A 26,884-nucleotide genomic window follows, 5' to 3' on the forward strand; every position below is an offset into this window, starting at 1 on the left:
GGCCAGCAGCCCCCTATATAAACCAGAGTGAGCAGGGTTGAGCTGCAGGGCTCCCCTTCCTAGAGCATTGCTGGACTGCTGACTGTAGCTTTTCCTTCTTTAAGAAGGAGAGAGACCAAGTTCATTACCATGAGCTGCAGACCCCTTCAGGATTTGGTCCTGACCACCTGCCCAGCCTGGAGCCCTCCCGCTGCCCACCATGCAGCTCCAGGCCTCTGAGCCGTGATTTACAAGATTCCCTGGGCCTAGAATTCCCCCGGTATCCTGGTCAGCCTTCATTCCAGCTTCTTGAGGAAGCTGCTTGACTGGCTGGAGTCAGTGATTTTATCACATCCCCTGTGTTGTCCTCGTCTGCTGTGACTGTCACCACCAGATCTGTCACTCTCACTAACTCCTTGAGGTCTAGGGGTGTTTTGTCATCTCTGCGCCAGCACACAGTGGGTGTTCAACACATTTAAAACCTTGCATTTATATACCTACTTCACCAAAAGTGGAAGCTTTGTGGAAATTGCAGAAATTTGTCTAGATTTTCCTGAGTAACCCAAATTTCAAAAACATCTTGTCCCATCATGAGGCGGTGTCCTTTCCGCTTTTGGTTCAGAAAGCATGTTTGCTGTTTTTATAGAGTGCATGAAGGTTGCATGTGAGGGCATCTCAGTGAATTGATATCAAGTCTTTTAACTACCGGAGCGCTGTGAGCCTGGAGAGGCCCAGGGAGTAGAAGGTTTTGTCTAGGTGCTTGTGGAGCACAAGATCTAAGGAAAGTATTAAAAAATATGTCTTACTGGATGTAATATGACAAAATAAACTTTTTAATGTTAGAAGCATACTCTTATGCCAGTATATCATTAGTATGTACTAAAGATTTATGAAGATTACTGAGGAAAAGAGCAGGATGACAAAGGTGGATTCAAGGAGAGTGCAAGAAACTGATACTCACATAGTAGGAAAGAAGTAAGATTGCAAATTTAGATACATATCTGGTTAATGTCCTGCAGGGCAATAAAGAAGGTTATCTTTTTCTCCAGACAAGCCATTTGCAACTTGTTTATTTTCTACATGTGAACATCTCAGAATGTTTGCCTGATGAGTAGTAAAGAGGAAGTCAGACCACTTTGTGTTTCTGGAGAGCATCAGATGACCTTTAGGTAGACAGGTAGGACTTTAGAGACACTGTACTTTTTTTTCCCCCACTTATCTTCAAGTTTTGGACAATTTTTTTTTTTTTAAACAAATCACAGCTGGGTTCAGGAGCTAAAAGATGGCTAGACCTGAGGTAGAAAAGTGTCCTTGGTGAAAGAAATTGTAAGTCGTTTTGAAATGGAATTGTGCAATTAAAAGGAAGAAGGCTGTAACAAGCAGAAAGGGTGAGGCAGGTGATCGCATTCGGAGAAAGAGCCCCTCCTCCCCTCCCAAAGGCTTGTGCCGACAAGGAAGGGAGTGGGTACTTTTCCAGGGTGAATGACGAGCTAAAGTGAGTGGGAAGTGAAATCCCTTGGAGTCGGAGGGAGCCATTGGTGGGAACCTATGAAGCTCCTGCTAGAGAAGTTTGATTTGCTTTGAAAGATTGTTGGCCCAACAAGATACTCAGGACGATTGTCACCAGGTGGAAGGCTGTGGTTGAACTCAAGGCAGTGGGGAGCAAAGAGATAACCCTGTGATACTGTGGAAGGAGACCTGCCAGAAATTCATAGTGAACTCACTACAGAGGAAAGAAGAAAAGAGCAACTGAAGGTCTTTCGATTGGAACTCAAGAGCTGGCTCGGGTTCTGTTGGCCCAGAGACAATGGCACCGGTCAGCTGAGCCGGGTCTTCTGGGGCTGCCCCTGATGCCCAGCCTGGGCAGGTGGCGAGAGAGCCAGGGCAGACCAGAGGCCGTCCGATAATGACTTGCCTTCCCTTTGTGTTTTCTCTCTTAATCCTTCAATGTATTATTTTGTTATGTAATACTCGATATGTGCAGAGGAGTGTGTGACACATTTGTGTGTGTTATGAAACACAAGCATTTGAGAACCTCCACCTTCCTCTGTGGTTTCTTTGCCAGTAAAGAGTTCACTCATCCCTCGCTTAAAATATAGGATACCTGGGTCACCCGCTTGTCATCCTGTGTCATTCAGCACCTCCTCCAGCCTCCCTCTTCCCCAGGACTGTGACCCAGGATTCCCCTGAAGTACATGATTCTAACCCTGTGCTCTGAGCTTCTTAGCAAATGAATGTGCCTCCCTGTGTTTGAGTGGATCAAATTTTTTTTTTTTTCAGTTGAGAGATCTCTAGAATAATTTTATCTGTAGAGCTGCCATAGCATATAATTTCAAAGAATATCTTGAGGATATTTCATTTCTTGAGTACTTATTTTCAAGAAATTTCATAAGTGGTCACATTTTCTATGGAAATATTGACTCCAAGTCACTAGATTTGGAGGGTACTTGTTGTCAGATCACACATTTACACAAAATAATAGTTGTACAAATAAAACCTTATTAATTTCTCTAACAGTCCTAATATTCCCTTGGGTGGGGCAGGAGCTCATTCTGCTAGTTGTCATCTCTCAGTTATTGTAGTTTAAACTCTCAATTTTTCACAATTCAGTCTTTTTTCTTTTCCCACCTCCCTTTGGGTCTTAAATGCGGCATCAAGGGAAGAGTTCTGTGGCATATGACCCAAATCCTTAGAGAGTCTCTTCTTGAATTATCAGTGGGTTTTGCCACGGGTGACTTGTCTCTTCTGATTCCTGGGCTGATATTTGTTGAGGTGCAACGGGACCTGCCTTGCTTTCTGAATTGTCTTTCAGGGTCTAATTGTTGGCCCCTGCTGGAGAGCACACTCAGGCTTTCTTGTCACATGTTCAAGCCATTGCCACACATCTCTGAACCACAGGGGAATTTTGGTATTCTCCAGAAAACAGAAGATCTTCAGATTTACTGTGTGCAAATGCTATCTTTCCAGTGCACATTTAATAAGACACCATGGATTCATGAGGCTTTTAGAGAAATGCCCTACCCTAATTGCCGCACCTGTAAAATAGACTCATTCATCCTTCTCCTGATGTTATCAGATTCTCTGATAACTCTGTGTGCTCAGTCTCTTAATCGTGTCTGACTCTTTGCAACCCCATGGACTGTAGCCTGCCAGGCTCCTCTTTCCATGGAATTTTCCAGGCAAGAATACTGGAGTATTGCCATGTCTTACTCCAAAGTGGATCGATTTTTAAGGCGGCAGTTTGCCTGTTGTAGCTGTCCCTCTGTTCCTTCTGGTATTGTTTACACTTTAGGGCTTCTACGTTGAGGGGAGTGGTCGCCAGCCTAGCTCCTTTACTGCTCCTCCAGGTGACCTGAATGGGGATCATAGATGTTTCAGGTCCTGAGAAGCAAGGGTGATCACAAATAGCAAAATGGTGGACAAATGAAAAGTTGCCTTACCACTGACCTTTAGGTTTGATAGGGGTCTACATTGGACTTTTTTTTTTTTTAAGATTCTTTAATTAGGGAAAAAAAAAATCCTAGGAGGGGAGACAGGTTCATCAGCTTGAAAGCAGGATATGTTTTGGGGATTAGATTTTGTGTTTACCTTCTTCTCCCCCACTGGTTATGTCCTCGTTCCACATACATCACACGCCATGCTTCTGTTGGGCAGGTCTAATGTAAAAGATGAACAAAAGAAAGTGAAGAAGGTTTAGGTCAATATCCTTATGAAGTTGGGGATGAGGAACAGAAACCAGGTAATTTTACTACACAGGATTAAAATTGTTCTGCTGTAATGCAACATACACATTACTAAAAAGTACTGCACTATGCAGAATTCCACAGTAAAAACCACAGAGCTTATGGGGAAAGTGGGGTTAGGTTCTCAACACTCAGAAATTTCGTAGGAGACCAGAAAATACAGAGAAAAAATGAATAGGCATTCTGGAAAAAAAAAGATAGGGAGGTACAAACTACCATGTATAAAATAAACGAACCACAGGGATATATTTATTTATTGTGCAGCACAGGAACAATAGCCAATATTTTATAATAACCTTAAATAGAGTATATATAGTTTATAAAGATTTTGAATCATTGTGTTGTAAAACTGAAACTAACATTTTGTTAATCAACTATAGCCCAATAAAAAAATTAAAATTTAAATGCTAAAAATAAATAAGATAGCAACCCCTAAAACGGTTTTACAGATGTTAAGTGGCTTGGAGATACAGCACTCTACCTTGAAAAAGACCTGAGGTTTGCTTGTGGAAGTGGGTGTTGGAAAGTTATAGCTCATGAGTTACTGTGAATTGATAGAAGAAGGGCTATCTGAAGTCCAGTGGAAATTCTGACCCCAGATGTGGATGGTTATAACTCATAATACATGCAAGTGACCTGACGAAGCTGTTAGATGTTTGAGGTGTGTACATTTTTTGTTTTTCTCTGTGGCTCATTTCAGCTGGGTGTGGTTTTATGCATTTTTTTAGTGTTTCTTTAATGCATAAGTAAACACAAAATTTATGCCCAAATTATTCCCTAATATATCCAGTTCTGAGTTTTCCAAAAATAAAATAAAGTCAAAGCAAAACTATCAGAAACCACTATGTGTACATGTACTAGCGAATACTAAGTGCCAGGCACTGTGCTATAGATTCTGTGGATTATCTCTCAACAACATGATGAGCTCAGTATACTTGTTAGCCACATTCTATAGGTGAGAAGACTGTGACTCAGAGAGGTAAAACTTACCCCAGGTTACAGGGCTAGGACAAGGTGACTCTCCTGACTGTGCCATTCTCTTTTCCTGAGCAAAAACAAATAAACCAACAAAGCGGGGCAAATATTTAAGGAAGAGCAAAATCCATAATATGTAAAAGTTTTTCAAATCAGTAAAAAGAGACAAATAGCCCAGTAGAAAAATGAACAAAGGTCAAGAGCAGGCAGTTTGCAAAGAAGGAATACAAATGGCCAGTGAAATGGGGGAATGACATTTAACCTCATTTAATACTCATTCTTGTCAATCAGAACAATTAGTTGTTTTTTTCCCACTATCAAATGGACAGAAATAAATGTGGGAAAACACTGGTAGGAATATAGATTGTTATAACCTTTCTGAAGTATATATAGAATAGCTGTCTTTTGACTCAGCCATCTAATTTCTAGAACTTTATCTTAAGAAAATAAATAATCAGATAAGTGGGAAAAGATCCTTGTTCAAGATTTTTGTAAGAGTTGTTCATCATGCCAAAAAGATGAAAGCATTCATTCATCATCACCAAGTGATTAACCAAGTGGTTAAATCCTGGTACATTAATACAATATAATACAATTCAGCACAGCACAACACAATGCAGTATGAATGTAGGACTCTCAAAAAGGATGATATTCTGTCCGTAATGGTTGACACTACATACTCTTTGTGTTTTATTAAGCAAAAGAAACAGGGACAAAATAGCATCTTCCCAGTGTGATCCCATTTTTGTAAAACCATCCCACATGTGTGCATGCTTGTGTTTGCAAGCAAACCTTGAATGGGAAGAAGCCTAGAAAGATACACATCAAAACATTGATGGTAGATGTCTCTGGGTGATGGAATTGCTGGATGATTTTTTTTTTTCATTTAATTTTTTTCTAAATTTCTCTGTAGTGAATATGTTACTTTTATGGTTTAAAAAAGAAAATTATTTTATTTATTTATTTTTAAGAAAATTATTTTAAAACATTGTCTAGGGACTTCCCTGGCCACCCAGGGGTTAAGACTTTGCTGTCCCATGCAGGGGTTGCAGGTTCCACTCCTGGTCAGAGAGCTAAGATCCCACATGCCTCATGGCCAAAAAACCAAAACATAAAGCAGAAGCAACATTGTAACAAATTCAGTAAAGACTTTAAAAGTTGTCCACATCTAAAAAAAAATCTTTAAGAAAACATTGTCTAATCCAAGATCCATAATAAATACAAAATATAAGAATAAATGACCTTTAAAAAAAAAAAAGAATGACCTTTGTAAAACAGTTCTAGCACCTAACAGGGCTCAGTAACAAACACCCGCAGAAAGGATTTTTGACCAGCTGCAGTATTGGAAATGATGTTACCCCATTTGGAACTTCAGATTCTTTATTTCTGACTGAAATAAATCTGATTGGATTTCAGGTTACCTCATTCTCAGGTAGATGCCATTGGATCGAGCCAGACACAGTGGCTTATGTTACCTCCAGGTCCCAGGCCCTGTAAAGTACATGTGAACTTGGGGTCTCTTCAGATGAAACCTGGGACTGTCAGGCACAGGTGACAGCCGAGGCCTCTAATTTTGGTTACATGATCAGAACCCACATGTCGTTTCTTGGGGCCCAGCTTACTTTATCAGGCAACTTGAATCTTAGTTTATGAAGCAGCTAAACACAGGAGGGTAGCTTGGTGGGGAAGGTGACTGACAGGAGCGCCCCTGCACCCTACTCAGTGAGCTGGGGTTTGCACGCCTCAGGCGGTGGCCCAGCTCCAAGGAAGCCCGTGTCTGGTCCTCCATGTCTTGCCCAGCTGCATTTTCAAAGCTCCATAAAAATACCCAGACTTCCCAGTGGCTCAGTGGGAAAGAATCCACCTGCCAATGCAGGAGACACGGATTTGATCCCCAGCCTGGGAAGATCCCACTAAGCCCGTGAGCCACAGCTATTGAGCCTGTGCTCCGCAACAAGAGAAGCCACTGCTGTGAGAAGCCCATGCACTGCCACTAGAGAAAAGCCTCACAGCAAAGAAGACCCAGCACGGCCAAAAAGAGAGAAGATTATTTATACAGAAAACAACAAACTGCCTTCTCTTAGGCCTCTCTTTTCCAGGTTTTGTGGCTCTTTGTGGACATGGGAGCCTGCGTGACGTGGCACACGAGTGATGGGAGCAGGGAGGCGCCAGGAGCTGCGGGGCGCTCCCAGGGGGTAGCCCCGGGGTACGGAGCAGATCTGCACCTGCGCGGCCTCCCCTTCTGTCCCTGCAGCCAGCTGGGTCTGGGGAGGCCCAGCGCGCCTGCTGCGGCAGTGGCTCCCAAAGCCTTTTCCTTACTTCTTTCTTCAAGTGCTTAGTCTCAACAGCCCCTCTGTGCCCCTCAGCCCAGTGCCCGTCTGCCTGGCTGGAAATAGCTCTGCTGGAGCTCATCATATGTGGGTTGAGAAGGATTTTTTTTTTTTTAATTTAAGCAGTCACATTCCATCTGCCTACACACACCCTGCTTTGTGAGCTAAGCTGTGTGACCTCTGCACGTTACTTTTCCCCAGCCAGCCCAAGTGTCCCCCCACAAAAGTTTCTGGAGAGCACTCGACAGGGAGCCAAGCACCTGTGTACTAGGGCTTCTGATCCCACTGATAGCGATCTTTGTAAGGATCAGCCTCTCACCAAGCACTTTGCATACATTATCTTATTAATCCTTACCACAAAGAAGCCAAGTCTTCTTGTGGCAGCCTCTTGTGAGGAAACGGGGATGTGGAAAGAAGTGACTTGCCCATGATCACACAGCAGATTAGATTGGAGATCCACCTGGTGTCAAAGCCTGTGCCCATCTGCCCTCTGGCCTCTTTAGCCCTCCTTCACTTTCCATGGATTAGGACAGTTAGTGGAGGAGTAAGAGTCTTATGGCTCACAAAGTAGTCCTCTGTTGATTCCCCAGATATTATGGGAAGGGTCAACAAATTATTAGGTTTCTCTTAATCACTTTCTTAAAGCATTTTAAGAAATTGTGCTTGGAACGTGTCAGCACTGAATCATTTTGTTTAAATTTTGTGCTGAATTTGGGGATATTTCAATAATCATGTATGAGAAATTGGAATTAGTTGGTGCAAGTTAGTTATCTGTGGTATTCTGCCCACTCCTCCCTCCCACAGGTGACGGGCTGAGTGGGGACGGAGCCGAGTTTTGAGGTGTTGGTAAATAACACCACTGTGTAGTCATTTAATCTTGTGAGGTGCTGTTTTGCCAGCAGGTTGAACTGACTGAACACTAAATGTGCTGAACTGCTAGGTCACACTAGAAATCCCTGGGTAGCTTTCTGCTTGCCTATCATAGACTCTTCATAGCCTAAATTCTCACACGCATGATGAGCACATGCACACACACAGTTAGAGACCTGGGAAGGGCTTGCTGGTGGAGGTTTGGAGAATGGTTGGAGATAGTGCTTAAGGGCTTTTGTTTGTTTTTCTTTTTTCTTTGTGTGACCAGATCAGAGCCTCCTGCCACCTTGAGAGTTTGAGAGGAGGATGCCACAGTTTAGGAACAAGCAGTAGTTTCTTGGGAATATATTGGAAAGGAAAAGGGAGAGGATGTGGACCGGGTAGAGGACTGTAGATCTGAAAATACCTCGGACACTGTTGAGGCTCCAGACTCCCATTGGGAAGCAGCCCTATGGGGTGGGAAGGAGTCATGAGAGACGAGTTGCTGGTCGTGGATTAAATTCGGTTTGGGTAAACCTTTGGGAGGATGAACCAGAGGAAGAGGCCCTGGAAGCAAGCTTGAGCCCTCAGGGCTGGGAATTTAGGGTACCAGGTACTTAAGAGCATGATCTAGAAGGGGGGCATGGTCTCTATTGGACACATGCCCTTAGCCCCACAGACTCCTTGCCCAAAGGGAAGGGGCACAGCCAGAGAAGTCCAGGGCCCGGGTTGTTCTGCCCTGACCTTCTGATGGTACAGTGGAAGAAACTTGAAGGTGGGAGGCCAAGAACTGGTTCTAATCCTTGCTGTGCCCTGATGTGCTATGTGACCTTGGCCGAGTGATTTCCTTGTTCTCGACCTAGTGTAAGATCATTCCTTCAGGGCCATCACCTTTGTCGTCCTTGCAGGTTCCATTGCCCAGGATGGCGGGAAGGCCTAGAGCCTGCCTGTGGTGAGGAGAGTCAGGTCTGGCCAACTCCTGCTCTGCTGTGGGGAGCAGTGCTGGCCGGGACTGAAGGTGGCCTCCCAGTGCAAGGCTGCTGAGCCCCAAAGACTTAGGGCGGCGACTCCCCCAGCTGTAAAATGGGGCCAGCAGTCCCCTCCAAAGGCAGCACTCACCCAGCACAGAGGCGGCTCCTATTAGACCTGATGCAGACAATGAGGAAAGGGGGCAGGGTGAGCCTGGAGGTGGTGAGGAGGGAGAAGAACAGGAGCCAAGTGAAGTCCTGTAGCGCTAGCCCATGGTCGGCCATGTTGGCCCCGTTGAGTCCCCACGCGAGAGAGAGGTCACCCGTCTCTGCCCTGGTCTTGGGAAAGCTGTTGGATTTTCTCACGCCTCAGTTGTTGTTCAGCTGCTAAGTCATGTCCCAGTCTTTGTGACCCCGAGGACTGCAGCACGCCAGGCCTCCCTGTTCCTTCCCATCGCCTGGAGTTTGCCCAAGTTCTCATGCCTCAGGTTCTTAAGCAAATTTAAAAGTTAATCAACATCTTGTTTGTTTATGATGCCAAATACTTTTCAAGTTTCTTTAATTTTTTAGATCCAAAGCTATACACAAACAGGTACAACCTAGACATTTTATCACACGTTTACCCACTAGACGTTTTGGACGTCAGTAAAATTCCCCCTCTCCGTGTGTTCACAGAGATGCTGCAGTTTGTCAGCAATCAAGTGGGCGAATTCCCTGACTTGTTCTCAGAGCCGCTCTGCGGCTCCTTCCCCGGCGGTGGCAGTGGCAGTGGCAGTGGCGGTGGCGGCGGCGGCGGCGGCGGGGGCAGCAGCAGCGGTGGTGGAGTTGGGAGCGGGGACCCCTCCGGGCAGCGGCCTTTCAGTCAGGTCCCGCTGCCGGCCTTCTCCCCCTCGGCCACCTCCCCGCAGGCTGCGACCCTCCAGGTCAAGGCGCCCGCCGCCTCGGGTCCCACCCAGCCAAGGGCGGCCCCGGTTCTTCAGCCCCGCCCCCAGCCGCAGCCCCCGCCCCCTGCCCCGTTGCCGCCTCAGACTGTCATGATCACCCCGTCCTTCAGCACCGCTCCGCAGACGAGGATCATCCAGCAGCCCGTCATCTACCAGAATGCAGCTACCAGCTTTCAAGGTGACTCGAGAACTCAGATGCCATAGCCTTTAGTGGGTTCAAAAGTTTTCTGGCCAGTCTGCAGGCACTGCGGAGGCAGATCGTGAAGAGTTCTGCCTCCCTGGGGATGACAGAATCTTCCTGATCTGGCCCAGTCTGAATGAGGTTTTGGTTAACTGAGCCTCGTGGTGCAGGATCAGGTTCCCGCTCTTCAGATACCTTAATGTCTGTTGGGCCTGCTTCAAGGATTCGTGGTCAGAGACTCCTGACAGGCACAGTAGGCTCAGGGGTATCCTGAGAACTAGAGGTGGAGATTTGCATGAAATGGGTCTTGAAACTTAACCCAGGCCCCAGGAGGATCACAGCTCCTGTAGGTTGAGAACCCGGTATCCAGCCAACATCTGAGCATCCACCACGGAGAGGCACGCACCTTTGACGTAGGCACCCTGTCTCTCGAAGTGGTGGGCCTCGGCTGTGTGCGGAGTGAACCAGCAACTTTCTGCGCTGTGTCTGCGCTTGCAGTGTCCCAGCCCCTTTTCTTGGGATTTTTCTCTGACCCTCTGGGGAGCCCAGGGTGGGATTAGTCCTGCTGTACTAATTTATTTCACAGGATCTGCCAGCTCTTCAGCGGGCTTCAGGGATTTCGGGTCTGGGGAAAGGTGACAGAGCAAAATCCAAAACAGTCATCCTAAGGTACACTTTCCATCCATTTCCTGGGAGCCAATGAAGCCCTGGGAGTTGGTTCTAACATCTGTTAACTCGCTCACTGGGGGCAGCCATTTGCTGTTTAGCCCCCCTTACCTCCACTCCAGCACCTGGAGTAATGAAATAGCTTCTACTCATTAGCTCAGAAATTGAGGCAGCCCTCACGGGATCTTCTTGTCCACTTGACCAGCTTGTGGACGGCTTTCCATATCCTCTCCAGAAGCAGGCAGGAAGCTGGGGTCCTTCTGAGGCACTCGGTTACAGCGCAGCTACAGTGACAGAATGCATTCCTTGTCTATGTGACTTTTCTTCTCTCTTTCCAAGTCCTTCAGCCGCAAGTTCAGAGCCTAGTGACCTCCTCCCAGGTGCAGCCAGTCACCATCCAGCAGCAGGTGCAGACGGTGCAGGCCCAGCGGGTGCTGACGCAGACGGCCAATGGCACGCTGCAGACCCTGGCCCCGGCCACGGTGCAGACAGTGGCTGCGCCCCAGGTGCAGCAGGTCCCGGTAGGTGGCTGGCAGGAGTTCTGGGAGGCCATGGTAGGGGCTCTCAGCCAGTCTGTGATGGAGGATGGGGTCTACATACCAAGCAGGGCCAGCAGGGTGTGAGGGAGCCACTGGTGGGGGCAGGTTGGGGCCACTGAACCTTACGAAGCACCCGTGAGACCCAGCAGAGATAACATATGTAGGTGGACACTGGCACTCATATAAACTCAGTAAATGCTGGTGTATTAACTTATTTGCACATGTAGTGAGTATAAAACTGAAAACAGATGTGCTAAAATGTTTTTAAGACATGCAACAAGGTGGACTGTATTTCTAACTAATGAAGTAATTTATCTTAAAAAAAAAAAATCCAGGTTTACCATTTTTGCTTCTCAGCCATGTTCCTGGCATTCCTAAGTTTGTCCATAATCAGATCTCTTTCCCCTCCACAGTCCCTCCGCACCACGTCTTCTTCTCACTAGCTAGGCTCCTGGCACTGCTCGCATTGAAGCCTTTCAGCCTTCCATCCCAACACCCTCTTTGTTGTTGTTAGTTAGTCGCTGAGTGGTAGCCGACTCTTGTGACCCCCATGGACCGTGGCCTGCCAGCCTCCTCTGTCCATGGGATTTCCCAGGCAAGAATACTGGAGTGGGTTGCCATTTCTTTCTCAGTGGGATCTTCCCGACCCAGGGATCTAGCCACGTCTTCTGCTTGGCAGGCAGATCCTTTACCACTGAGCCACTTGAGAAGCGAAGCCCCAAACCCTCTTTAGCTGTGCTCTTTCTCTCCCTCAACCCAGTAGTCAAGCTACATTCTCAGTTTTATGAAAATTTTATCATTCTTGTCTGGAGGGTCTTTGCAGCAAGAAGTAACGCAAAATAGAAAAATAGCACTGCCAGGACTTCCTTGGTGGTCCAATGGTTAGGACTTTACACGTCCACTGCAAGGGGTGTGGGTTCCATCCCTGGTCTGAGAACTTAAGATCTCATATGCTGGATGGTGCAGCCAAAAGAGGGAAAAAAAGAAATACAGTGCTACCTTCCTTTTCCTTTTCTTCGTTTTCCATGCAGGTCCTGGTACAGCCTCAGATCATCAAGACAGACTCCCTTGTCCTGACCACACTGAAGACAGATGGCAGCCCTGTGATGGCCGCGGTCCAGAACCCCGCCCTCACTGCCCTCACCACCCCCATCCAGACAGCTGCCCTGCAAGTTCCGGTAAGAGCTGTGCCCCCTCTTTCTTGGGGGTATTAGGCCTCAGAGATGTTAACAAAACCTCCAGACACTGAATGGATGCAGAAACTCTATGGAATGTGTCAGTCAAATTGCAAAATCACCTCTTTTTAGTTTTTTTTTTCCCCTTGAGAAGTACCAGCACTGAGTGTTATGTGGGAGTCCTAGGGTTTATGAGGAGCAAGGGAGGGACCGCAGAGGAGCTGCAGGTCCACCCAGGACCATCTGCCTCTTAGGTCCTGCTGATGGAGGTTTAGCTTCTGAAGGACCCTAGGCAGGGAAGGGCTTCAAGGTGGGGCATGGAATATCCCTCACTTAAGGTGTAGGGTCTTGGTCACTGTCTGCATCTTGTGACCAGAGAGTCTGACAGAAAAAAGTGATCAGAAATCAAAAGTAAGCATTATTCATAAAAGCCAAGAATCAGAAACAACCCAGCTATCCATCCAAAAAGAACTATTGATACATACAGCTACGTGGCTGACCTTCAGAAATAGTATGCTTAGCAAAAGATGCTGATCGCAAAGAATTCATGCTCATGTTTCCAGTGTATGAAGTTTAAGAAGACAGTGATAGAAGTCAGAGCAGTGATTACGAAGACAGGGAAGGAGCGTACGGGAACTTTCTTGGGAAATAGAAAGGGTCTGTGTCTTCGTCAGGGTTACGTTGGTTACATACACTGTTCCATTAAGTTGTACACTTGAAATGTGTGCTTTTGACCGTGTGCAAATTATTTCTTGATGACTCATACATTTGAGAAGCGTTTTATCTGCTCATTGGCCATTTGGATATTGAAGCCGTTTGTTGAAGAAAGTAAAACTAAAATTAGTGACAATAGAAACAGAGGAGGAAAAGCAGATCTGAGGGGAAAACAGGGGGATGCCTCCATAGTTGGTGTGTTTATTTAATATAATGGCTCTGATTGTCACTTCTGCCCTTGAGGTTTTTGATGGTCAAATTGTATAAGGAAACCCAATAAGTTAGTTCTCTGTCATGTGAGAAGAAAACATGTGTCACACACAGGAGAAAGTTTTGTGGTTGGTGCAGCATTGTACACGAGCTCAGAAGCAGCTGATGGGTTGAAAGCGAAGCAGAAACTGTAGACATTTTCTGGCATCCTTAAACCAAAGGTTGGCATTGATCCACACTAATGCTGTTGTGGCACAGGCTAATCAGCAGTGACTCTGAAAGGGCACAGTGACCAAGATACTGTGGCTCCAGGGCTTCCAGACTTGATTATCCCAAGCAAGGCGTCAGACCACACAAAGCATTTTCAAGTGATGCCACATGGCCAGGGCCAGTGGGTTCGTGACCTGAGGTTGCTTTCCTTAATGCTAACCAGGCAGTCATTCTGACCTTGTGTCTGTTCTAGACCCTGGTGGGCAGCAATGGGACCATTCTGACCACAATGCCTGTGATGATGGGACAAGAGAAAGTGCCCATTAAGCAGGTCCCCGGGGGAGTCAAGCAGCTCGAGCCTCCCAAGGAAGGAGAAAGGCGGACGACACACAACATCATCGAGAAGCGGTATCGCTCCTCCATCAATGACAAAATCATTGAGTTAAAGGACTTGGTCATGGGGACTGATGCCAAGGTGGGTGCCAAGCAGAATGTTGTCTCATGCCCCATCATCTCCCCTCCGTCTGTCTTTGCTCTGGGAATTTAGGGAAGACCCAGGCCCAAGTGAGTGAATGCAGGAATAGATAAAGGTGCTTTCTTATTAAAGCATCTTGATGTTTTGAAATTCTACAACGTTTAGCTGTTGGGAGTTGGTCAGGCAGCAGCTTGTGTGGCCCTTTGACTCTGCTCTGCAGTGGTGGCTACTCACTGCCCCCCACAAGCACCACCACCACGCCACAAGCTCCTGCTGCTCACTGATGGCCAAGCACAGGACCGCGTGCACCTCTTAGTCAGCTGATGGCAGTTTTGGCAAGTGTTTAATCATATTCAGGGATGACTAGCAATATTTTAACCTTTTAGGGAGGAGATAAAATGTAGATTGGGTCTTTGACCAAGAACAAATAAGAGGAAATTGATTTTTCATGTACTTCTGGTGTTTCAATTAATGTATCTTTTGGCTTTGGCATGTAGATTTTAAAATCTATTATCTGTTTATCTTTACCTCTATTTACAAAGAAAATACAGTTTTCTTGGTAGCTTACAAATCTGAAAGGTACTGATATACTTTTATTTAAGATAACCATCCAACAGTGCTCTGGTTTTTTGTTTGTTGTTTATTTTCCTTAAAGTTTGTTTTGGTGCAAGGATTATTATAGGAAGTAGGAATAACAGCTAATATTTAATGCTACTATGTGCCAGGCCAGAGACTAAGCCCTTTATACATATTATCTCTTTTAACCCTCATGGCAAGCCTATGACTCATATACTGTCATTATCCCTATTTCACAGAGGAGGAAAAGTGAGGTTCAGAGATGTTGAGTAACTTACCCTGGGTTGCACAGCTAGTTAGTGGAAGAATCAGGGTCTGAACCCAGCAAGGACCTCCCACTCCAGAGCCTGAGCTCTGGGCCTCTGCTGCCTTCACTGTGCAGGCTGGTCTGATGCTCCTGTGTTTCTCACCCGTCTTCCTTCCCAGATGCACAAGTCTGGCGTTCTGAGGAAGGCCATCGACTACATCAAATACTTGCAGCAGGTCAATCATAAACTGCGCCAGGAGAACATGGTGCTGAAACTGGCAAATCAGAAGAACAGTGAGTGTGCTCCTTATAGCAGAAGTCCTGTGTTGGGCACTGGGGAGGGTCCATGGGTGTGTGTGCTTCATGGGTGAAGTAGGAGCAGGGGCTGTGTGTCCCTCCTAGCCCCGCCCTGGCCCAGGTCAAGTGTTGTAAAATGGACCGTTTGCCAGGTAGCGTTTTCTTTACAGAGCTCCTCAAGGGCATCAACCTGGGCAGCCTGGTGGACAATGACGTGGACCTGAAGATCGATGACTTTAATCAGAATGTCCTTCTGATGTCACCTCCGGCCTCCGACTCAGGGTCCCAGGCCGGCTTCTCCCCCTACTCCATCGACTCAGAGCCAGGAAGCCCTCTATTGGATGATGCAAAGGTAATGAGCTTTTGAAATCCCCTGACTCTGGGAATCTCTCCCATCTCCTGTAAGTTAATAGTGGGGAGATTGCAGACAGAGGTCCAGGCCAGGTGTTCAGAGGCCTCGGGCTGGAGAGGAGCAAGAATTCTGTGAAATTAGGCACATGCTGAAAACTAAAGAAAAAGAAGACTGACTCTGTGTGGGGAGACAGCCCCTGATTTTATTGGTCTTTGCTGAATGGGCCCATCAGAGAGGAATAAGGGCTGAATCCAGAATGGGGACACACAGCAGCTGTCACGCGGACCTAGGAGTTGCTGGAGGCGCCTCATTGCTTTCCTTGCTTGTAATGAGCCTGGCAAGACCGCTTTGTGAGGTTGATCAGTTGGGTTAGGATGAAGCTGCCTCTGGGTCCTCTTCAGGAGATGATTACAATTTGCAGCCTTAACAGATAACATTCCTACCAAGGGCCTTTAATTGTGGAAGAAAGCCCCTGGCAATTGTTGTTTAATGGAGTTAGTTAGAAGAGAATTAAGCCTAATGATTTTCCTAGGACCCTGTGGAGACCACTGGGTTTTGTACTGTATTTTGACACTGGCAGTTTCTGGCTTCAAAAGCACAAAGTTTCCTTCTACCATAAGTTGTTGATCAGACTATTTATTGCAGTGCAGCATCTGCTTAATTTTATTAAGGAAGCTGTATTTTTGAAATATTTTATAAGTGTGGTTCTGTTTGGAAACACAAATCCATATGACATATACCTTAAATTGGATAAGTGTCTGAATCGTCAGAAGAAATTTTCAAGTGGCTTAAAAATATTGAAGAGGAATGACGTGGTATGTAATACAGTGGGAGTCAGGGGAGATCCGACTCTAGTCTGGTTCCCCAGGCCGGCAGAGCGTCTGCCTCCAGTTCTTCTGTAAAATGGGGAGAAAACAATGTTGTGGGTTTAGAATAGGTAAGCTTCTGAAAATAGATTCATACTAAAGTATGGTCTTTAATCAACTTGGAGGTATAAGTTATATGTGATAAAATACACCTGTTTTACTGTATTGTACAATATGTGCTTTCATAAATATATACACTTATGTAACTCACAATAATCATGATATAGAGGAAAGAACTGAAAGTATTTTTTCTAAGATCAAGTGGAAGACAAGAATGCCCAGAGGAATTCCCTGGTGGTCCAGTAACTAGGACTCGACGCTTTCACTGCCAGTGGCCCAGGTTTGGTCACTGGTCGATGAACTAAGATACCATAAGCAGCACTGCATGGCCAAAAAAAAAAGACAAAGATGCCCGCTCTTGCCACTTTATTCAACATAGAATTGGAAATCCTAAAAAAGAAATTAAAAGGAATCCAAATTGAAAAGGAAGAAGTAAAACTGTCACTGTTTGCAGATGACATGATACTATGAAAATTCTAAAGATGCCACCAAAAAACTACTAGATTAATAAGTTTAGCAAGATTGCAGGATATAAAATTAATATACAGAAATTGGTTGAATTTCTGTACTAACAAAGTACCAGAAAGAGAAATTAAGAAAACGATCTCATTTGCAGTTGCATTGAAAAGAATAACGTATCTAGGAATAAATCTGAGTAAGTAGCTAAAAGACCTTTACTAAAAAAAACTGTAAGACACTGATGAAAGAAACCTATAATGGTGATGGACACAGACGGAACGATATACCGTGCTCGTGGACTGGAAGAATTCATACTGCTAAAATGACCATACTCCTCAGGACGGTCTGCAGATTCAGTGCAATCACTATCAAAATACCAATGACATTTTTCACAGAACTAGGAAAAAGAATCCTAAAATTTATATGGCAACACACAGGACCCCAAGTAGCCAAAACAGGCTTGAGAAAGAACAGTAGAGCTGGAGGTAGCAGGTTCCCTGATTTCAGTAATCAAAACACTATGATATTGGCACAAAACAGACACTTAGATCCATGGAGCAGAATAAAAAGCCCAGAAATAAACCTACTTAGGTGTTCAGTCAATCCGTGACAAAGGAAGCAAGGATATATAAAGGGGGGAAATGACAGCTTCATTAGTAAGTGCCGCTGGGAAAACAGGACAGCTCCATGCAAGAGAATCAGATGTACTACTTTCTCACACCATCTACAAAAATAAACTCAGAACAGATTAAGGACTTAAATGTAAGACCTGAAACCATAAAACTCCTAGAAGAAAACACGCAGTATGCTCTTTGTTACTCATCTCAGCAAGGTTTTTTTGAGTATGTCTCCTCAGGCAAGGGAAACAAAAGCAAAAGTAAACAAATGGGACTACAGCAAACTAAAAAGCTTTTCCAGCAAAAGAAAATATCAGCAAGATAAAAGGGCCACCTACTGAATGGAAGATGGTATTTGTCTGATGAGGAGTTAATATCCAAAATATGCAAAGAACTTATAGGACTCAAAATCAGAAGAATAAACAATTTAAGAATAAACCTAGGACATGAACATTTTTCCAGAGAAGACATACAAATGGCCAACAGGCACATGAAAAGGTGTTCAGCATCAGTAATCACCAGGAAAATGCAAATCAGAACCACAGTGAGGTACCACCTCGCATCTGTCAGAATGGCTATTACCAAAAAGACAACAAATAAGTGTTGGTGAGAATGTGGAGAAGAGAACCCTAGTGTGTTGGTGGGAATGTAAACTGGTGCAGCCACTATGGAAAGCTTCCGTGGTGGCTCAGACAGTGAAGAATCTGCCTGCAGTGTGGGAGACCCGGGTTCATCCCTGGAGAAGGAAATGGCAACCCACTCCAGTGTTCTTGCTTGGAGAATCCCATGGACAGAGGAGCCTGGTGGGCTACAAGCCATGGGCCCGAAAAGAGTTGGACACCACTGAGTGACTAACACACACACCATGGAAAGCAGTATGGAGGGAGGTTCCTTAAAAAAAGGTTTAAAGTAGAACTACCACCCAATTTAGCAGTTCCCCTTCTGGGTATTTTCTGAAGAAAACAGAAATACCAATTTGAAAAGATATATGTACCCTTGTGTTTATTGCAGCCTTATTCACAATAGTTAAGTTATGAAAGCCACCTAAGTGCCTATAAATAGATGGTTGGGTAAAGAAGATGTGGTATATATGCAATGAAATATTAGCCATTAAAAAGAATAAAATCTTACCATTTGTGACACTGTGGATGGACCTAGAGGGTATTATACTAAAGTGAAATCAGTCAGACAGAGAATGACAAGTGTTGGCGAGGATATGGAGAAAAGGGAACCCTCACCCAGCTGTTGTGGGAATGTAGTTGGTGCAGCCACTATGGAAAGTAATATGGAGGTTCCTCAAAAAGTTTAAAAGAGAACTACCATCCAATTCAGCAGTTCCTCTTCTGGCTGTTTTTCTGAAGAAAAAGCCATAAAAAAGAATGAAATTTTGTGACAACCCATATGATCCTAGAGGCTATTATGCTAAGTGAAATGAGTCAGACAGAGAAAGCTAACCACACATAATTTCACTTGTATGTGGAATCTTAAAAAAAAAAAAAGGGCAAAACAGAAGCAGATGCTTAACAAATGGGTAATTGCCAGAGTGGAGGGTTTTGGAAGAGGAGGAGACTTAGAGATACAGACTTTCAGATAAAAAATAAATGAGTCAGAGGGAGGAGCTTTACAACATGGGGAAAATAGTCAGTAATGTTGTGATAATTTTGTCTGGTGACAGATGGCAGCTAGATTTATTGTAGAGATAGTGTCATGTATGAAAATAATCCAGGCTCTGTGTTGTGCACCTGGAGCCAACATAGTATTTGTAGGTCAGTTATACTTTAATTAAAAAATAATAATAAATGAATAAGTCCTTTATAGTTTAAAAAAAATGATACAGAACATATTTATCTCCTGTGAACGTACACCTTTGCAGGAAGTTCACCCATGTCTCTCCAGGCTCAGATTTAACTTCTGATGTTGCCTTTGGTTGCTTTAGATCAGCTTGCCTGTTGTGGAATTACACAGAAGCAGAATCCCTCAGGGTGTTCTCTTTTGTGTCGGAGCACTGTGGTGCTCCGGTATGTAGAACGTGTTCTTCTCCCAGGTGGCAAGGGGGCAAAGGCTCCCCGTGCCTGAGCAGCAGTGGGAGAGGCATGAACCTCTTAGTTCCAGCCTGAGTTTATTCCCATCCAGCTTCATGGTCTTGAATTGAAATCTCAGAGTCCCGATTCCGATATATATAAAGTAAAATGCTATAAAAACCCACACAAGTCTTCCTTCTCACCTCGCCGCCCCCTGTTTTGAAGGTCAAAGATGAGCCAGACTCTCCTCCCGTCTCGCTGGGCATGGTGGACCGCTCTCGCATCCTGCTGTGTGTCCTCACCTTCCTCTGCCTCTCCTTTAACCCCCTGACCGCTCTGCTGCAGTGGGGAGGGGCCCACGAGGCAGACCAGCACCCGCACTCAGGCCCTGGCCGCAGCATGCTGTCGCTTGAGTCAGGTAGGTGGAGGGCGCCTCCTGCCACCTGTGCACGAGTGGGCTGCTGTGGCAGGAGAAGGCCCTGCCCGCAACCCGCTCGGCTTGTCACCAGGTCCCAAAAGGCTTTCGAAGGGGGCCTCTGCCTGCTTGCTTCTGATAGCAACTGGCATCAGTTGCATGCACAAGTAACAGGGCAAACCTAAGTTCAGTCAGAAATAGCAAAACAAATCAGGACCCTGCTTGGCTGTAATTGGGGTTTTGGAGGTATGCCTGTTTGGAGGAGGATGTGGTCTACTGCCAGAGTCTTTAAACCAGCTGCCGAGCCCTGCCTTGGCCAACAAAGATTTGTGTGGCATCCTGCCCCACGGTGACAAGGGCTCCAGGGCTCCTATTGAGGCTGTGGAATTGTCCCAGATTTTCTAGGCGTGGATTAATTGCATGTATTTATTCGTGCCCTAGGCACTTAGACATTGTTACTAAATGAAACAATCACATTTGTTCCAAACTTGAGGGAGGAGGCTGCTTCCTGTCACCCCGAGCGGTGGGTCAGGTGCCCCGTAGTTCCCCCAGGGCTGCCCTCCGTGGGGGGGCCCTCCCTTCTGGGCTCAGCTGAGCCGCTCCTCCTTAGGCTCCAGGGGCTGGCTCGACTGGATGATGCCGACGCTCCTCCTGTGGCTGGTGAACGGTGTGATCGTACTGAGCGTCTTTGTGAAGCTGCTGGTTCACGGGGAGCCAGTGATCCGGCCGCACTCGCGCTCCTCAGTCACCTTCTGGAGGCACCGGAAGCAGGCAGACCTGGACCTTGCCCGGGTGAGTCTGCGCACCAGCTCAGAGACTGTCATGCTCAGAGCGTGGGCATCCTCTGTCCCTCTTCTTTAGGGTCCTCTCTTCTCAAAGGTACAGGAGGGAAGGTTCAGGTGTCATACCCATTGCATGATGGGAAAGAAGAGTGTTGACCCCAGTTTCCCAAGTGTGGCCTCCAGGAATGAGAAAAACACAGACAGGGTCTTCAATACAGGGCAGTAGACTATCCACTAGGCCCTCTCAGATTGGCAGAGACATGTTCAGATCCTCGGTCAGAGTAATTTGACTGCATATTTGTCTTAAACTGTGGTTCTCAAACTTCAGGGTCATCAGGACCACCCTGAGGGCCCACCCCAGAGGTTCTGAGTCGGTAGCGGGTAAGGGATGGGATGGAAAACCAGGAATTCACATTTCTAACAAGATCCCAGGGACTGATGATGCTCCTGGTCTCTGGAGACCACACTTTGAGAACCGAAAAGCCTAAAAGATCACATGGTTCATCGTCTCCATCCATGTTATCATCTTATGTATGAAAGGTACTGTGGGAAATTCTGCATAGAATATTTGCTTAAAGATAGAATGCGGTACAATCCCAATTTAGCAAAAAGGCTGGGAGGAAGTATATCAGAATGGGAGCAGTCATTCTAGGGGATAAGATTCCAGGTGATTTCTTTGTACTTTTCTGTAGCTTTCTGAGTTTCCCAGATTTTTCTTCACTAAGCATGCATTACTCTGATAACCTGGGGGTCTGAAGAGAAAGTAAGAGTTTTCACTAAAGCTAAACTAAACGGCTGCCCCAAGGCCGGCGAACATTACACCTTCTCACTTCCTGCCAGGGGGACTTTGCGGCGGCTGCGGCCAATCTGCAGACCTGCCTGTCGGTGCTGGGCCGGGCCCTGCCCACCTCCCGCCTGGACCTGGCCTGTAGCCTCTCCTGGAACGTGATCCGCTACAGCCTGCAGAAGCTGCGCCTGGTGCGCTGGCTGCTCAAGAAGGTCTTCCAGCACCGGCGGGCTGCCCCAGCCACTGCTGCGGGCTTCGAGGAGGAAGCGAAGACCAGCGCCCGGGACGCAGCCCTGGCCTACCACAGGCTGCACCAGCTGCACATCACAGGTGAGGGCTGGCAGCCGCGGCCTGGCCTGCCTCCCAGTGCCCTGCGCCATTGCCCCACCTGGGCTCAGTTTGGCAGTTTTCTGCCCCAGATGAACAAAGTCCTCTTTACAACACTTGTTGAGGATGGTTAGACCAACCTTCCACCCACGGCCATGGCTGTGAAGATTGCAGTTCATCATTGTGCGTGCTTAGTCACTCAGTCGTGTCTGACTCTTAGCGACCCCATGGACTGTAGCCCACCAGGCTCCTCTGTCCATGGGATTCTGCAGGCAAGAATACTGGAGTGAGTTGCCATACCCTCCTCCAGGGGATCTTCCCAACTGTGGGATCGAACCCTGATCTCCCGCATTGCAGGCAAATTTTTTACCATCTGAGCCACCAGGGAAGTCTTTCATCATTATAAGACACGTGTTTTTTTCACTTTAACATCTCTGCACCAGGCTGTGTCCTTTACACATTGAGTGTCATGGTTGAGTTGGCAGTGCTTTCTCCTTGGTGGTGCTTAAGTTAATGGAGAAACTTAAAATTGATGGCGTCTTAGAATCAGTGAAACATGATCCTTTATTTCATTCCATGAAGTCCTGCTGTAATAGAGAAGCAGATTGGTCAGCAGGTGGATTACAGTTCAGTGTGGTTTAGGGGTCACAGGAGAGTTGGGTTTCAGCTGGGAGGGGAGGGGTCCCTGTTAGGTAGGGCCCTGGAAGGCTTCATGTCAAATCTTGGCTTTGCATGGAAGGAGGCGTTGGAGCTCACCAGCTCTGCAGAGGGGATATGCCTTCCGGGCCGGGGGATGTGTTCCCAAGGAGAGGCTCCGCTGTGTGAGGGGAGGGTGACAGGAGCCAGCGCAGTGGGGGCAACAGCATTGTCAGGCCTGTGCTCTGAAGCCGAGAAGATTCGCTCCAATGAAGAGGCTATCTTTGGGAGGCGTTGTGGGAGCCGGTGCAGGTGCTGAGAGGACACACAGAGAGGAAGGAGCAGGTGGGGTTGACAGGCCTTGGGGACTCATTGCCTGGGAAGGGTAAGGGGCTTCCCTGGTTTCTTGCTTGAGAGTTGGGGTGAATCATGTTGCCACCAATAAAGGTGGGGAGAACAGGAGACACACAGCTTTCTCGGGAGGAGGTGAGACATCCATCTCGGGACCCTTGCCCACGAGACACTGAGGAGGGCTCTTCAGTGGTTGGGGGCCGCACCAGATCTGCCATCCACGGAAAGGAGCTAGGTCTCTGGTTTGCGGGTGAAGATGAAAGCCATGGGTGCTGATGAGAGGGCTTGTGATGAAAGGGCCCCTCCAGGGCATGTGGGAGGAGACCCACACAGAAAGGACAGGGAGTGGGGCAGAGGCTGACCTAAGAGGTGATCAGGCAGGAGAGGCCGAGAGGCTTGGTGTGTGGGGAGGAAAGGGTTCAAGAAGCGAGGTTGCTGCTGGGATGTGGGTAAGACGAGGGCAGAGAGCAGCCGTGGGTGCAGTGACAGGAAGGCCATAAGCAGCCTGGTGGCTGGGGGAGCTTCACCCGGGGGTGGGGCGCTCCCAGGCCCCAGGGGGATGGAGGTGAGACACTGGGGCAGCCGTGGGGCTGGAACACCTGTGGCCTTGTAGAGCTCTCACAGTGGGGCCCCATGTGCAGACCTTCCCTGCTTCCCTGTCCAACCTGAGCCTCTGGGGATGGAACAGGCTCCATCCAGGTCTCTGATCCGGAAGCTGCATCTGTTGAGGAGAATTCCAGCTGGGATATTTCACACCGCTCATCCCCCACACTCAACCCAGCACTCGGCAGGCCTGGCCCCGAGCAGGGCCCCGAGAGGACAGAGTGACCGAGAGACTACATGGTCCCCACACTGCCTTCCCCGCAAAGGAGAAAGCCCAGTTGGTGGTTCCTCCTGGGAAGACCACAGTACCTAAATGTCTGTGCCAAATGAATTCTGGGGCCTGATATGAGACCAGAGAGGTTGGGTGGGGTTGGGAGGCCTGGCTGGCCACCCCCACAAGGGTCAACCTGCTCCCCGCCCCCAAAAAAAAAACAAGGCAACTGCTTGTGCTGGCCACCTTCCCTTGCTGTAGTGAGGACCAAGGCAGGTGTCAGTATGAGAGCCTCAGAGCCTTGACAGTGTCCTGGGGTCTGGTCCCAACCTCAGGGTCACCGCGGGTGAGCCGTATGGCTCTCACGGGAGAGTGCAGTAAGCATCTCCTGGCTTTCCACCTCCCTGCCAAGATGTGTCCAGCCGTCATGGCTCAGTTTTGTGTAACTTCCTTCCCTCAAAAGGGTGTGTGTTTATAGACTGGGATCTTACTGAAGCAAGATAAATTCAGATTCAGCTTTTACTTTTTTAACCTTTCTTGCACCATTTGGAAACGTGGGACTGTATTAGCGGAACACGGCCATGCTGTTGACACTGTTTGGGAAAATGCTGCATCCAGCCCCCCAGGATCCTGTCCACTCACCCGCAGTCCTGACCACTTCTGTTACCCAGGGCTGGGGCCGCGGGCCAGGCGTTTGACCTGTGCTTTCTCTTGTCCTCAACCACCTGTGAGGTAGAAGGGAGCACAGAGCTACTGGGTCGCAGGGCTGGCGCCCCATCCAGGGCTGCCTGATCACAGAGTCCACCAGCTTCCTTGCCATGGTTCTGTCCTTGTTCTGATGGTGCTGGAGGAGGCAGGAGAAAGCATGGGTTGAGGGCCTCTGTCAACATCATCATCCCGTTTCTGCCGCCATAGGCAAGCTTCCCGTGGGATCTGCCTGTTCTGACGTACACATGGCCTTGTGTGCGGTGAACCTGGCTGAATGTGCCGAGGAGAAGATCCCGCCGAGCACACTGGTGGAGATCCACCTGACCGCTGCCATGGGGCTCAAGACCAGGTGTGGAGGCAAGCTGGGCTTCCTGGCGGTGAGTGTCCTTCATTTCCCTCCCTTGGACCTTCTCAGAGCACCCTTCCCAGCCAAGTGAGTGAGTGAGTGAAAGTTGCTCAGTCATGTCCAATTCTTTGCGACCCCATGGACAGTAACCCTCCAGGCTCCTCTGTCCCTGAAATTCTTCAGGCAAGACTTCTGGAGTGGGTTGCCACTCTCTTCTTCAGGGGATCTTCCTGACCCAGGGATTGGTCCTGCATCTCCTGCATTGCAGGCCGATTCTTTACTGTCTGAGCCACCAGGCAAGCCCTTCCCAGCCAGGAGCCAAGATGTAAAACTTGGTGTGGGCCCTGCCCTCAGTTGCTGGCCACCTTCAGGGGTAGATGTACACTCAGTGGGTCATTCCACAGATACTTGGCAGTAAATAAAATAGACAAGAATTCCCCCCCCCGCCCCCCGAGCCATTTTAAGTGGAACGAGGCATTCTAGTGCCCTGAGTGTTGCTTCAGTGATAAGAGTGACCTTGTATTCAAGAGGCTAATATGTGACTCTTCTGCTTAGAATCTGCTGGTCCTGTCTCCTGATTCTGTTATTAACTGAGAAGCATTCTGTTTGGTACCTTGTGTTGATCACAGCTCTGTGGGTCTAGAAGTGGAAAACACTGTATGTCTTGTGAGGGGCTTGCGTCAGACTCCGGGTGGAGACCATGGTTTCCTCCAGTGTGCCTGGCACAGGGCCAGCCTCGGGCACTCTCAACTGGATAAATCACAGACTGTGTTGCCAACTCGTTCACAGCCTCTGCTGACCTCAGGCTTTCTCTTCCTCTAGCAGACACAAGCATGTCTTATTCAGTGTCGGCTTTGGGTTGGCTGCCTAGCACATCAGCTGTGTTCAGCATAGAATGATCTTATCCCCCCATCCATGTCCATATCTTTTAATAGCACTGATGCGCTAAGAATGAGCAGGAATGTACCCTGTGCTGACACTGATGTGCTTGAAGTGTGTCACCATAATCTGGGTGACAGAGGACACGGGAGAGGAAGACCGTGTTTCCAAGACCTGTTCATTCAGCAAAGGTTGCTGAGGCCAGGCACTCCCCGGGGAGGACGTGCAGTGGCAAGCAGGACTCTCGCCCTGCCAGGGGTGCTCACAGTTGGACAGGAACCCAGATCAGGCCCAGGTCTTTGGGTCAGCAAGATGAGGTGGGGTCTGGATGGCTGCCTGGAGAGCATGCTGAGCTCCCGACCCTGTCTTAGAGGAAGTCAAGGCCTCTCTGGGCTGGGAGCCGTCCTAGTGCCTTGGACAGCTTCAGCACATTTGTCACTTCTCTGCCCCTCAAGAAGTTTTGAAGGCATAATCAAAATACAACATACACACAGAAAAATGTGTCCATTTTAACTTAGCAACTTGATACATTTTCACACAGTGAACTTATCCACTTAACAGCCACCCAGATCAAGAAGTTGTGTGTTCCTGCCACCCCCAGAGGCCTTCACCCATGCTGCCTGCCCCAGAGGTGACCGTCGTTCTGGATTCCCTCACTGTAGTTTAACCTCCCTGCTGTTTGTTGTTCCTGGAAGCTTTTTATTAAAGTACAATATGCCTGTAGAAAAGGATGCAAATTATAAATACACAGGTCAGTGACTTCACAAAATGAACACACCCTTATAACCAACAGACAGATCTGGAAACAGAACATGACCCAGACCCCAGAAGCCTTTCTTGGGGCCCTTGCCATCAGCAAACTGCCACTCCCCACCCCAAGCCCCCCAGCCAGGTAACCGCCATCTTGATGACCTCAGATGTTTTGCGTCTGTAAACTTCATATGAGGAGAGCCACACGTGTGTCCTGTAGCTGTCTGCCCTCTTCCGCTCAGTGCCATGTGTGAGGTTCATTTATGTTGTGTGGTTCCAGATTGCCCGTTCTCGTCACTGCCATGGGAGTCCACTGTATGACTGAACACTTCCAGTGGACTTGGGGGCTGTCTCCTGTTTTGGTTACTGTGAATAGTGCTGCTGTGACCATTCCTGTTCCTCTCAGTGGGCGTGTGCCTGCATCTCTGGTCTGGCGCTGCTAGCTCAGAGGTTTTCATATGCTCAGCTTCAGTATCCACAGCCTGGTGGTTTTCCAAAGTGGATGAACCAGTTTTCACTTCACCAGCAGTGTAGAGAGCTTCAGTTCTGTACCCTCAGCAGACACAGGATAGTTTTGTGTTTCTAGTCCTTCTGGTGGTATCTCATAGTTTTCATTCACAGCTCCCAGGTGGTTAA

General features: G+C 47.6%; 1 protein-coding gene across 1 annotated transcript in view; it reads left to right on the top strand.

Moving 5' to 3' along the window:
* The window catches only part of SREBF2 (sterol regulatory element binding transcription factor 2), a 57,160-nt gene that overhangs the window by 14,183 nt on the left and 16,093 nt on the right, over positions 1 to 26,884 (top strand). Inside the window, exons 2-11 of the mRNA XM_020876904.2 lie at positions 9,520 to 9,966; positions 10,975 to 11,156; positions 12,206 to 12,352; positions 13,737 to 13,958; positions 14,961 to 15,075; positions 15,249 to 15,430; positions 19,679 to 19,871; positions 20,479 to 20,660; positions 21,491 to 21,767; positions 24,481 to 24,650. Coding sequence (XP_020732563.2) covers positions 9,520 to 9,966; positions 10,975 to 11,156; positions 12,206 to 12,352; positions 13,737 to 13,958; positions 14,961 to 15,075; positions 15,249 to 15,430; positions 19,679 to 19,871; positions 20,479 to 20,660; positions 21,491 to 21,767; positions 24,481 to 24,650 — 2,117 coding nt within the window. The remainder of the gene's footprint in view (positions 1 to 9,519; positions 9,967 to 10,974; positions 11,157 to 12,205; positions 12,353 to 13,736; positions 13,959 to 14,960; positions 15,076 to 15,248; positions 15,431 to 19,678; positions 19,872 to 20,478; positions 20,661 to 21,490; positions 21,768 to 24,480; positions 24,651 to 26,884) is intronic.

The sequence above is a fragment of the Odocoileus virginianus genome, chromosome 23, assembly GCF_023699985.2.
Source record: "Odocoileus virginianus isolate 20LAN1187 ecotype Illinois chromosome 23, Ovbor_1.2, whole genome shotgun sequence".
In the NCBI taxonomy this organism is placed as follows: domain Eukaryota; kingdom Metazoa; phylum Chordata; class Mammalia; order Artiodactyla; family Cervidae; genus Odocoileus; species Odocoileus virginianus.